The sequence below is a fragment of the Schistocerca gregaria genome, chromosome 4, assembly GCF_023897955.1.
Source record: "Schistocerca gregaria isolate iqSchGreg1 chromosome 4, iqSchGreg1.2, whole genome shotgun sequence".
Taxonomy (NCBI): Eukaryota; Metazoa; Arthropoda; class Insecta; order Orthoptera; family Acrididae; genus Schistocerca; species Schistocerca gregaria.
Genome location: NC_064923.1, coordinates 316,555,196 through 316,569,581, shown reverse-complemented (window position 1 = coordinate 316,569,581; position 14,386 = coordinate 316,555,196). Strand labels below are relative to the sequence as shown.

Here is a 14,386-nt window from a genome sequence, read left to right as displayed (position 1 = left end):
ACACTCCATGAAAAGGTGAAGGCCGAACCATCAGTGGGCATGGTGGTACTTAGTGGTTTTTGGGGCTACCATGATGAATGTGGTGTTAACACATTGTGCTCATAAAATGCTAATACTAACAAAATTTCTTGATCACATTGCTGGAGGCCATCAGCATGATGAAAGCATGATGCATTGTGAGAAGCTGTCTAAGGTTATGGTTTTGCTACAGAACAATGTCCCAGTTCATTCTGCAAAGGACATTGTCACGCATACTGCTTCCTTGGCCCATCAGATTTTAAATTTTGCCTACCTATAGCCTCCCCTTATTTTCCTCACATTGCATCCAGTGACTACTTCCTCTTTCCTCAAATGAAGAAACCATTTCATGGCAGGAATTTACAGAGTGACTGTGAGGTGATTTTCAAGATAGAATGTTTCCTGAACAGCCGTAATGCAGGTTTCTACAACTCGGGCCTTAACCAAGCATCTGGCATTTAGGAAAATGTGTCACACTGGAGGGTGAATGTTTAGTGGAAGACTAAACCATCACCAAATTTCAGGGCTGCAGACTGATATTTTGAAGTGATAATGAAAACTTTGATTGCTCCTTGTATGGTGCAGTCCTTACACAGAAATTTGAGACATATAGAGGATGGGATGTCATGTAGAGCTGCACAAAATTAGTTTTCAGGCTTAAAACAGCAACAGCAGCAACAACAACAACCACCAAATCAACAACCATTTAATTAGGATATATTTTACTACTAGAATTTCTTTCAAACATTCCAGATGACACATTCTTGCAAACACTATAGTACATTACTTTTTTTCTTTATTACTTATTAGAGAATTCTTGTCCTTCTGAACCACAGTCATTGAATACTTCTTCAAAAGCATCAAAAACATTATATCATCGAATATTGCCGTTACAAAGCTGTGGCCATGCATGTACAGTGGGGTAGCAAATACACAAGTAATTGCAAAAAGCAATACGTGACACATGGGTGTGAGGAGGGCAGGGGAGGGGGGGGGGGGGGGGGGGGCACAAAACAGAATTTCAGCTATGAATTTTTATGAACGTCACTAGCCAGACTTGGCTAACTGCTATTGCCAGAGTCCTGCTCCTGCACTCTCTATGACATGTTAATAATGAAAAGGAAGCGTTCCAGAATTATTAGCAGATGAGGTGTTTGAAGCCATTCAAGGTATGAGAAAAGAAATGTACCAGAAACCAATGGCATTTCATTACAAATGGTTAAACTTGGAGGTAAAGTAGTACAGGAGGAACTTGCAGATTATTTATAAAATGTCTGCTGACTGAGACAATTCTCCAGGATTGAACTAATACTGTTGTCATAGTACTTTACAAGAAAGCTAACAGACAAGACAGGAATCTGTAGTCCTATGAGCCTCCTCTTCACAATGTGGAAGATATTTACTAAAGCTACCAACAAGCTCATGGAGGGGGGGTGGGGTGGATTTTTACCAGGTAAAGAAACAAACTTAATTTAGAAGTGGATTTTCCATAATGAATCATTAGCAAGTTGTGAATGAAATCATAGATTGGAGCATTGAGTATGAATCACCACTTTGTCTGGAATCCTTAGATTTTGAGAAAGCTTTTGTCTCAGCTTAAATTAAAGTAACAGTTCTTTGTCTGTTTACTTAATTTGCCCACTTTTGTTCAGCAAACAAACTTGTACTGGAATACAGTAATAGTCTTCAGTTATGTTAATAATACATTATTGTTCTAAATAAAATAGAAAGAAACTTCCACATGGGGAAAATATATTAAAAACAAAGATTCCAAGACTTACCAAGCGGGAAAGCGCCGGCAGACAGGCACATGAACAAAACACACAAACACACACACAGAATTACGAGCTTTCGCAACTGGCAGTTGCTTCATCAGAAAAGAGGGAAGGAGAGGGAAAAATGAAAGGATGTGGGTTTTAAGGGAGAGGGTAAGGAGTCATTCCAATCCCGGGAGCGGAAAGACTTCCCTTAGGGGAAAAAAAGGACAGGTGTACACTCGCACACACACACCCACACACATATCCATCCGCACATACACAGACACAAGCAGACATATTTAAAGGCCCTTTAAATATGTCTGCTTGTGTCTGTGTATGTGCAGATGGATATGTGTGTGGGTGTGTGTGTGCGAGTGTATTTAAAGGCCCTTTAAATATGTCTGCTTGTGTCTGTGTATGTGCGGATGGATATGTGTGTGGGTGTGTGTGTGCGAGTGTACACCTGTCCTTTTTTTCCCCTAAGGGAAGTCTTTCCGCTCCCGGGATTGGAATGACTCCTTACCCTCTCCCTTAAAACCCACATCCTTTCACTTTTCCCTCTCCTTCCCTCTTTCCTGACAAAGCAACTGCCAGTTGCGAAAGCTCGTAATTCTGTGTGTGTGTTTGTGTGTTTTGTTCATGTGCCTGTCTGCCGGCGCTTTCCCGCTTGGTAAGTCTTGGAATCTTTGTTTTTAATATACATTATTGTTCATGTGATGTGTTCACTTTCATTCTGATATAATATAATGATGAACACACAAAGTATATAGTTACATATTAATAACAAGAATGAAGACCATTTCTTTATTCCGAAACAGTGTGACTGATTTGCTTGTGTTGTCCTATTGAATCCATGTACCTGTTGCACATGCCAAATGACCTGATAGTCAGAAGTGGATTGCTTTGTATTTACTTTGAACAGAACTTTGCAGGTAGAGCAATAAACAACTTTGATGGAATCAATGACTTTAACACTTATTATGGAGTAGTGTTTAGAGTATGTATTTCGCACTATAGTATGAAATCAACGTGTAGTAGTGTACAGCTCCACATGTTGGTAAACTAAATAGTTTTAGCAAGTCAGTATTTTACATCTGTTCCATATAAGAATTATGTTACACTTTCAGCCCTTTACAAGCATTTTATCACTTATATGTACCTAATAGTGATCTTAAAATAATTAACGTTTAACAGTCATTGCAGCATATGTTGAGCTAAAAATATGGTTCTTTTAAAATTTGTTCTAGGTAATTCTGCATCATCAGTCATTGCTAGAGCCAGCTGTTATTACAAAGCTTGTTGCTCAGTTGCACAAAAGTACAGGTGAAGTAATTAAACGACATCCAAGATGTTTAGTTCGTAATTCTAACGCCTTAGTACAATTGGAAACATCAAGGCCCATATGTATGGAACTTTATAAAGACATCAAGGAGCTGGGCCGGTTTATGCTTCGTGTTGGTGGCGTTACTGTGGCTGCAGGACTTGTTACGCAGGTGGGCTAAACTTTTCTGAAACAGTAAGATTTCCATTTTGTGATCAGTCCATTTTAATTACCTGTACCAGTACTCCTACTACCATAATTAATTTTGTTAATTTTTCTGTCACTGTTGTGATTAATACCTTGAATTTCTTTTGTTTTTGTTTTTTTGTTTAATTATTGTAAACTGTGGGAAATATGAGATTGAGTTTTTTTCTTTTGACAGCCTTCAATATTAATATTAGAAAGAAATACCAATTGTACACACTGATCAGCAAAATTAGATTGCTGGTTGCATAATTTGTAACCTTTGAAACTTTCAAAGCATGCAGAAAAAACCTTATTTAAGAAGACACAAAACAAAGACATACTCCACCATTAGTAGAAATGGTTGTCAAAGAATAGACACCATGACACAAACACTACTGAATATTTGTCTATGTCAATATACTTACATGCTACGAGATCTTACCCCTTTGTGAGTGCAACACAAGGACATTGTTGATATAAAATCTGTGTAATAATATGTCAGTGTGATATTTATAATTTCTCTCTTTCCCACATATTTTACTAATGAAATAACCCATACAAATTACACATTTCCTTCAACTGGTCTAAATGTTAGACAAACCATTACGAACATTTTGTGTTCTGGGTCCACTGGTTAGCTGTGCTTGATAAATGGAGAAAAATCTGCTAGGGTTTGTTCTAAGTGAATCCAGTACTAATATCAACAATTGCTTGCTAGTTGTTGTGTTATGGTTAAAGACAAACTGTCTGGCAGTAATTGATAAAAAATGTAAAATATGTTTTGTAGTGCATTTTGGTATTATTAATTACATTCCCTTCTAACACTGACAAGTATTTTTGTGGTTGCTATATTTTTATTGGTGCAGAATTGGATCAGTTTCTAATGAAAAGTGTAAATGTCGTGAAATTAGTCCTCTAGAACGTGACACTGTCCATATCTTACCACACTTACACAATCTCATCCACTTTGTGCATCGTGGTATCTTACCATTATGTGTGGTCATATACACTCCTGGAAATGGAAAAAAGAACACATTGACACCGGTGTGTCAGACCCACCATACTTGCTCCGGACACTGCGAGAGAGCTGTACAAGCAATGATCACACACACGGCACAGCGGACTCACCAGGAACCGCGGTGTTGGCCGTCAAATGGCGCTAGGTTTGCGCAGAATTTGTGCACCGCCGCCGTCAGTGTCAGCCAGTTTGCCGTGGCATACGGAGCTCCATCGCAGTCTTTAACACTGGTAGCATGTCGCGACAGCGTGGACGTGAACCGTATGTGCAGTTGACGGACTTTGAGCGAGGGCGTATAGTGGGCATGCGGGAGGCCGGGTGGCTGTACCGCCGAATTGCTCAACATGTGGGGCGTGAGGTCTCCACAGTACATCGATGTTGTCGCCAGTGGTCGGCGGAAGGTGCACGTGCCCGTCGACCTGGGACCGGACCGCAACGATGCACAGATGCACGCCAAGACCGTAGGATCCTACGCAGTGCCGTAGGGGACCGCACCGCCACTTCCCAGCAAATTAGGGACACTGTTGCTCCTGGGGTATCGGCGAGGACCATTCGCAACCGTCTCCATGAAGCTGGGCTACGGTCCCGCACACCGTTAGGCCGTCTTCCGCTCACGCCCCAACATCGTGCAGCTCGCCTCCAGTGGTGTCGTGACAGGCGTGAATGGAGGGACGAATGGAGATGTGTCGTCTTCAGCGATGAGAGTCGCTTCTGCCTTGGTGCCAATGATGGTCGTATGCGTGTTTGGCGCCATGCAGGTGAGCACCACAATCAGGACTGCATACGACCGAGGCACACAGGGCCAACACCCGGCATCATGGTGTGGGGAGCGATCTCCTACACTGGCCTTACACCTCTGGTGATCGTCGAGGGGACACTGAATAGTGCACGGTACATCCAAACCGTTATCGAACCCATCGTTCTACCATTCCTAGACCGGCAAGGGAACTTGGTGTTCCAACAGGACAAAGCACGTCCGCATGTATCCCGTGCCACCCAACGTGCTCTAGAAGGTGTACGTCAACTACCCTGGCCAGCAAGATCTCCGGATCTGTCCCCCATTGAGCATGTTTGGGACTGGATGAAGCGTCGTCTCACGCGGTCTGCACGTCCAGCACGAACGCTAGTCCAACTGAGGCGCCAGGTGGAAATGGCATGGCAAGCCGTTCCACAGGACTACATCCAGCATCTCTACGATCGTCTCCATGGGAGAATAGCAGCCTGCATTGCTGCGTAAGGTGGATATACACTGTACTAGTGCCGACATTGTGCATGCTCTGTTGCCTGTGTCTATGTTCCTGTGGTTCTGTCAGTGTGATCATGTGATGTATCTGACCCCAGGAATGTGTCAATAAAGTTTCCCCTTCCTGGAACAATGAATTCACGGTGTTCGTATTTCAATTTCCAGGAGTTTAGTTATGGATGATAAAAGGATTTACAATTTAAAATAGATAGAATAGTATACAGAGAGTTGTTGTACAAAAAATGAAACATTAAGGAAGACAACAATTGACTAGGGTCCTTATAGACATCGTTCTACAAATTTTACAAAGAATGTGAATTGCCTGAGGACTTTGGGATATAACTAAAACCAGTTTGTGCCAGTGGCCTCAAAAACTTTGTCACACTAACCATTCCAAAATGCACCTGTCAACCTGCACAGCTCATTTTGCTTATAGGCATGAGGCCCCTACTTCAAAAAATGTCTGTTCTTTTTTTACCCCCCATGAATTCATCATTGTTCTCAACACACAGTTTAAACTTAAATGTACAGCTAAATTTTATTCTTTTCCTTTCGTTAGCAATTTTCTCACTTAATACTAAATCATTGATACCCCATCTCTCACTAATATAAGGCATGTCAGATAAATGACATCAAAGCTACTGAACAACCAAATTCTATGTAAATATCTCTAAATTGTTGACAGTAATTAGAATGAATTTTCAATCTGCAGTGGAGCATGCAATTATTTGAATTTTCCTATCAGATTAAAAGTGTTTGCCGGGTTGGTACTTCATTCTTGGACACTTCCCTTTTGCAGGCAAGTGCTCTACCGACTGAGTTATCCAACCACAACTCACAACCCAACCTCACAGCTTTTGTTTTTCCAGTATCTCATTTCCTACCTTCTAAAGTTAATAAAAGTTTTCTGGCATACCTTGCGAAGGATATTGTGGAGACATGGTTTAGTCACAGCCTGGAGGATTGTGTCGTCATTCTATTCTCGTTGTACTCCTCTAATTTTTGGACTTTCTTATCTGTTTTCTTATTAGTTACTTGTAATTCAGCCTTTAAATCAGCAGTTGTTATGTCTAGTTTATTGTTTAGTTCAGTGAATCTAACATCTTGGGTGTTTATAATAGCATTGGTGGTATCTAGCATAGCATTTAACTCAGTCTTTAAATCTGCCAGTGTGTTCAATATTTTTTCCTTACTTCTAATCTGTACTGGCATATGTTCAAAATGGTTCAAATGGCTCTGAGCACTATGGGACTCAACTGCTGTGGTCATTAGTCCCCTAGAACTTAGAACTACTTAAACCTAACTAACCTTAGGACATCACACACATCCATGCCCGAGGCAGGATTCGAACCTGCGACCGTAGCAGTCGCACGGTTCCGGACTGGCATATGTCTAAAAGAGCAAGAAGCTTATAACAAAATTAACCTCCACCATACCAAACACTCATAAAAAAAATCTGAAAAGGATTGTTGCCACTCAGCACACAGCAGAGATACAGAGTCGCAGCCACAACAAAATGAATGTCAAAAAGTGCGCCCTCAGCCAACAAGGCTATTGTCATAAATAGGCAACACACACACACACACACACACACACACACACACACACACACACACACACACACACACACACACGACCACAGTCTCTGGCTGCGGGTCGTGGTGACTGGGGTGGGGAGGGAGGGGAATAGGGGTGTGGGATGGTAAAGCAATAAAGTGCTGCTTGTGAGAGTGTACAGGGATAAAGTGGAAGAGGGTAGGGTAGCTAGATGAAACTGGGAGGATAGACAGTTTTTTGGTTGTCATGCCCATGTATAATGGAGCACAGTGGTTGCAGCTTACCTTGTAGATCACTTGACGGGTTTCACAGATAGCCCTTCATGGGTAGTGTAGGTGATGCTTCTGATTGGACTGGAGTACGTGGTGGTGGTGGTGGTGGTGGTGGGAGGAGGTTCGCAACAACAGTGGTGGGGCCTTTGTCGGCAGGTAAGACTATAATGTCAGGATCAATTCTTAGGTTGTGGATTCCATTCTTTCTGCGGATGTAGGATTAGTTTGTATGTTGAGGGATTTGTGGAATGTTGGTTTGAGGCAAGGTTAGATGTTAAAACATTCTGGAAAGTTAATGGGGGGTGATTTGGGGGCAGTGGGTGTGGATCATGGTTGAGTGGAGGAGTGAACTGAGTCAGACAGGGTTCAGTATTGGTCTTTGGTTGAGGCTGGTAGGGTTGGTGGGGAAAAGTGTTTCCACTGTAGGGACCAGGAAGAGGAGAGAAGGTCTTTAACAAGTCCTGCATGATTGGATTTGGGAATAGGGCAAAAGGTGAGGCTTTTGGAAAGGACTGACACTTCTGAGGGGCCAAGGCTTGCACTGTCTTTTTATTTCTCTCCTTTTGTGCTACCCCACTCCTGACCTCTGTCTAACCTCCCAGCCACACCTAGCTCTTGGTGCTCTAGCTTTCCACCTCAACCCTGCATGCTCCCACTAGCAACACTTTACTGTTTTCCATCCCTACCCTGGTATTCCTCCCTCTCCCTGCCCCAGCCTCCACCTTAACCCCACCAGGTTGCCTCTCCTGTCATACGCTTGTGCTCGTAGTCTGGCTTCAGCTGCCATGTGGATTCAGGAGGATGATGGTTCAAACCTGTGTCCGGCCATCCTGATTTAGGTTTGCCATGATTTCCCTAAATTACTTCAGGCAAATGCCAGAATGGTTCCTTTGAAAGGGGACAGCCAATTTCCTTCCCTAATCCGAGTTTGTGCTGCATCTCTACAGGCCTCCTTGTCAATGGGACATTAAAACACTAATTTCTTCCTCCTCATCCTTCTCCTCCTCTGAGAGTCTTTGTGTTGGATGTATCTACGACTCATATTGTCTGCCATGAGCTTTCACCCAACAAAGCCTTTATTGAAAAACGCGTGCGCACACGCACGCGCACACACACACACACACACACACACACACACACACACACACACACACACACACACACACACACACACACACAGTCCCTGGCAGCTGAAGCCAGACTTTGAGCAGCAGTGCATGATGAGAGAGGCAATCCCGCAAAGCCTGGGGTGGGTAGAAGGAGGTGCAGGAGGGGGGGGGGGGGGGGGGGGAGGGAGGGTGGTAAAGTGCTGATGGTGGGAGGAGCATTCAGGGACAAGGTGGAGAGAGGGTAGGGCAGCTAGGTACAGTTGGGAGGTTATAAGGAGGGTGGGTGAGATGGTGGTAGTGGAAAAGGAGAGAAGTAAAAAGACTTGGTGTGTTGGTGGAATAGAGGGCTTTGCAGTGCTGGAATGGGAACAGGGAAGGGGCTAGATAGGTAAGGACAATGACTAATGAAGGTTGAGACCAGAAGGGTTACTGGAATGTGGGATATATTGCAGGAAGAGTTCAGAAAAGCTGGTGTTGGTGGGATCAAGATGGCATAGACTGTGAAGTGAAGCAGTCATTGAAATGAAGAATATCCTGTTGGACGGTGTGCTCATCAATAGGGTGGTCCAGTTGTTTCCTGGCCACAGATTGTCAGTGGCCATTCATGCGGACAGACAGCTTGTTGGTTGTCATGTCCATATTGAATGCAGCACAGTGGGTGCAGTTTAGCTTGTAGATCGTTTGACTGGTTTCACAGGTAGCCCTGCCTTTGATGGGATAGGTGATGTTTATGACTGGACTGGAGTAGATTATGGTGGGAGGATGTATGAGACAGGTCTTGCACCTACATCTGTTACAGGGATATGAACTGTGAGGCAAGGGGTTGGGAGCAGGGGGTGTGGAGGGATGGACGAGGATATTTTGTAGGTTCCGTTGGCAGCAGAATAACACTTTGGGATGAGTGGGAAGGATAGTGGGTAGGACATTTCTCATTTCAGGGCAATATGAGAGGTAGTCAAAACCCTAACGGAGAATGTAATTCAGTTGCTCCAGTACTGGGTGGTACTGAGTAATGAGGGGAATGTTGCTCTGTGGTCGGACGGTGGGACTTTGGTAGATGGTAGGTGACTAGAAGGATAAGGCACGGAAGATCTGTTTTTGTTGCTCTACCCTCTTTGCTCCTCATCCCTGCATGCTCCCACAGGCAGCAATTTTTGTCTGTTGTCTATTTTTGACAAGTACCTTGTTGGCCAAAAGCTTATTTTGTGACACTTTTTTTTGTTGTGCCTATCTGTGACTCAGCACCTCACCTACAAGGTGAGCAGCAACTATCCTTTTCATAACATTATTATATTCATCCTGGGGTCTCACATAGGGGAGAGAGAGAGAGAGAGAGAGAGAGAGAGAGAGAGAGAGAGAGTCAGTTTAACAGTTCATCAACATAAATATTGTACAAAATATTTTATTTAATGTAGGTAAGGGTGAGGAACAAGGAAGTCTTTATTTTAATTTCCTTAATAATGTGTGAAATCACCAACAATTTTAATTTTGTTACACTCCGCGTATCGTACATAAGTATCATATAAACTACTTCTATTTTTGCATGATTCTACTGCAGTACTGTTACATTGTTGGCTTTTACTCTCAGGACTTGTTGTGCTACTCCAAACCGGGACAATGATGCATGAAGAGTGCACAAATGTTCACGCAAGTACTTCAGCTTGTGGAATTACTGCGATTACCGCCCCACTTTCAAGACACATGGCGTCCCTCGTACACCTCAATACATGCAAAGATACATAAGAAAACCTCCAGTTCCCTCCAGTTTCATGCTCATAACTATTAAACAGCTACATCGTTTAAAGATACACATATCACTTGTGACTAGGTAGACATAAGGTTGCACATCACTCTATTGGAGTAATGTAGCACCAAAATATCCATCTTTGGTTTTCTGTGAAAACATAGAAAAAGGCCAATTTTTTAATGATTGCCCTCGGAAAATGACAAGTAGGGCATTTATCATGAAGTTAATGCTGTCTGTGTTATCCGTTACAACATTTTCACATCTAGTAGAGGAACTTACTTTAGGACATTGCAGATTTCTTAGTGATAAAATTTACATTTGTGAGAAATGGGCAGGACATCTAGATGGATTTCCTATTCTTAAATCACAGATGCTTTATGAGCAAATCAGAAATTAATTCGTAACTAAATTGACATTATTACATTGTAGGGAAACAGATGTAGTGAGTTTCTAGCTGACTGTTATTTATCATAAGATCATTTAGTACTCTGTACTGATTATATACAAAGTCTGCAGAACCACAGATTACAGAGAAAACAGTCAACAGTTCAGAAAAGGGAAATATGCATTAGTGGACAAAACAAGAGAGATGAGGAGGGGGTTGGGATGGAGGAGGGAGCTGAAGCTAAGGGAGGAATATATATAAATAAAATAAATGTTTGGAGCAGATAAATCATATGTCTGTATCTGTAAAGTAATTGTCCCCAGAATACAATAATAGATAAATTCTTTTCTATTGTAATTTAGCAGTAGTTTCGTTTTGGACTTACTTTTCCGTGGAGAAAGGCTGACAGACAAGAACATTTTTCATAGTGGTGACAAACAACTCTTGGAGCAAAATACCGAATTTTGCTCATACTGTGTCATGTGCCATTGATTCATGAATTTTCCCAAAAATGACTTCAGGTCCTGCAAGAATAAATAATAGTAATAATAATAATAATAATAATAATAATAATAATAATAATAATAATAATAATTACAATACAATACAAATACAAATACAAAGTTAACAAATACAAAATCCTAAGTGAAATTTATGGGAAAACTTTCAAGACCGTTTGAAATAAAAACTGGGGTTAGACAGGGTGATGGGTTGTTGCCTTTGTTGTTCAATGTAGTTCTGGACAGAGTCATGGAAGAATGGGAGAAGAAACTTGAAGAAGAAAAGTGCTGGAAACCAATTTCATTAGGAACCAAGAAACATAACCTAAGAATCCCCTACTTAGCCTTTGCAGACGATCTCGCAATAATGGCAGATTCTAGTGAGATGGCTATAAAACAGGTAGAAATTCTAAAAGAATGTGCAGAAAAAGTCGGCCTACAGATATCATTTGAAAAGACAGTGTTTACAACAACAAATTTAGAAATTTCCAAATTACAAACAAAATACGGAGAAATCAACAGAGTACCATATTTCAAATATCTTGGAGAAATTATCTCGGAAAAATTTGCACAACAAGAAAGAATACAAAAAGCTCGTAAAGGTTTAGGATTAGTGCAAAACCTCTATAATAAAAAATGTTTATCTTTAAATGCAAAAATTAGGCATTACAATACAGTCATTAAACCATCAATGTTATATGCCAGCGAAACCTTGGCACTAAACAGGAAAACTGATCTAGAAAATCTAAAGAAAGAAGAAAGAAAAATAACTAGAAAAATTTTGGGACCAAGATGGACCGAGAATGGATATAGATTACAGAAAACATCAAAAATTGAAGAATATTCTAACATAGAGATAGACATGAGGAAAAGACGCCTTAAATTCTATGGCCACATAATGAGACTTCCTGAACACAGATTAACAAAAAGAATTGTAAAATACATAGATTCTCTTGTTAATGGAGGAGAATGGATCCAAAAAGTTAAAAAAGATTTGGAATTAGCAAAGAAGAAATAGCTGCAAGGAACAATTTTAGAATAAAAGTTGAAAAGTGGGAGGTTAAACCAGAGACAAAAGCACCGAGAACCGGAACAAAATTGAGCGAAGAAGAAGAAGAACTAAATTTTCGCTAACAATGAAAAACTGGTGGGCAAATAAAAAGAACCAGAAGACCAAGAAGAACGGAAAGTGAACCAGCTTTACTTAGCGTCTTCCACATGGGAGCTTTACGACTAATAATAATAATAATAATATAATAATAATAATAAACAATAAACAATGAATAAAAGTGATCATAGTGGTTGTTGGCACACTGGATGCAGCGTCAAAAGAATTCAGTGGACACTTGAAAAATATTGGCATCAATAAAATATCCATCTACAAAAAGCCAGTTTGAAGGGACTGCATGCATACCTGTCAGTACATCAAGTAGTCTTAGACACTTAGGAAATGTGTGAAGGAGATAAAATTTGAAATCCAACTTAGTGATATTGTTTGCTGTGTTCACTGTTGTAATTTTTTGTCAACAAATAATTACTGTTAGTATACAGTTGTCTTCAGCAGCAAAAGACTGTGTTTATGGAAATGGAAGTGAAGTCCCATGCTTCTTGACAGAGTGTAGGGGAACGACACAGGAGAGCTGCACCACCATACTAGGCAAGATCCTAATAGGCGTGGTTTGGCCTCTGACTGTAACGGGGATGAATGATGGTGGTGATGACGACACACCACCACCCAGTCATCTCGGGGCGGGTGAAAATCCCTGACCCTGCTGGGAATTGAACCTGGATCCCCGTGCTCAGGAAGCGAGAACGCTACCGTGAGACCACAAGCTATGAACTCTATGTTTATATTTGAAGCATTTCCTAAATGGTTACCTGCAAATCATTCTTTTCTTGTGGGAAGAAATGTGAATGTGATTTCTCCATTTCCCATTTTTTAAATAAATTGTAGCAAGTTTAAGGCAGTAGTTTCTTAAAAGACACTCATTTGTTTTTGTTGTGTTGGCTGTTTTAATGTCACTGTAGCAATAATAAAATATTTCTCATGTTATGCTTTCTTGTTTTCAGATCTTCTAATGGTGAGAGGGAAGAAATCAAATGACTGTTATACAGCACTTATCAGAAGAAATGGAAAACTGATTTTCTTTTCCAAGAAGTAATATAACAAGCATGAAGTACAGCTCTCCTAACGTGTACCTCATTGTAATCTCCATGAATAAAACGATTCTTTGAAAAACCTCTTAGTACTGTGGTATTATAAAATTGTCAGTCAGTTCCCTCATAATTTGTTGCAGTTTCTGACTACTGCATGTAAAAATATAAGATAATTTCATTCCACTGCAACAGAAATGCATATTTTTGCAACATGCATCAAGAGTGTGGCTTACCATAAGCAAGTTTGGAGGAATACCTGGAATAAGAGTAATACATATTCACAATTGGTCTCAGTTGTGGTTGCTTCAGTAAGAATTCTTAATACTAGTATACTTGAGTTGAGCAAAAGCTGTTTGTATGGATAAGCACACTTTAAAGCATTGTTGGACTTTTAGGATGATGATGATGGTGATTATGATTATGATAATCATAATGATGGTGCTAATTGATATGAAAGATATTTAAAGCAGATACAGCACAGAGAAGACTGACTTTAATTTGGTAATTTTACTGAAACAAGAACTAGCAATGATACTGTAACAAAAATCCATAAAAATCTGAGCTTGCCTGTGAAACTTGCGTCAGTCAGTCACTTTACATCTGTTGAGTCAAAGAGTCTGTTGTAAGTACAAATTTTCGTTGTTTAGTAATTCAGTCTGGTTCATCAGCTGAGAAAGAGTCAAACAGCAATGATATAGATGTCATTGATCTCTTCAGGTGGCTTAGGAAGATGTTTGACTAGCTGGTCACCTGTGTAGTGGATGATGGGTTGCAAAAGTCTTATCGGTCACATCCTTGTTCCTGTTTTCAGAAATTATCATTTAGGTATTGATAACCTGAACCATCCAGAGGTAACTTTGCAAACAGTGCCTGACATACTGTATTATGTCTTGAAATGAGACTTTCTGCTGATTACAAATGCAATATGTTTCATCAGCTCAGTGACCTAAGTGATAGTTCAGCATCACTGACACTGATGGTAAGAGAATAATTCTCAGGACTATGGCCAGATTTCTGTGTTCAGTTGGCAACTGACCATGTTGCTGTTGTCAGGTGCACTGCTGAACTGATTTTTGAGGGGGTGTGTATTGCTTTTATTTCAATGTCCCCTTCACC

The 14,386-nt window shown here is 40.8% G+C and overlaps 1 protein-coding gene across 1 annotated transcript in view; it reads left to right on the top strand.

The window, feature by feature from the left end:
* The window catches only part of LOC126266961 (protein HBS1), a 200,830-nt gene extending 187,471 nt beyond the window's left edge, over window positions 1-13,359 (top strand). The window contains exons 12-13 of the mRNA XM_049971683.1: window positions 3,023-3,268; window positions 13,184-13,359. Of these exons, the coding sequence (XP_049827640.1) occupies window positions 3,023-3,268; window positions 13,184-13,192 (255 nt within the window). The 3' untranslated portion in view covers window positions 13,193-13,359. The remainder of the gene's footprint in view (window positions 1-3,022; window positions 3,269-13,183) is intronic.
* Window positions 13,360-14,386: the final 1,027 nt, after the last annotated feature.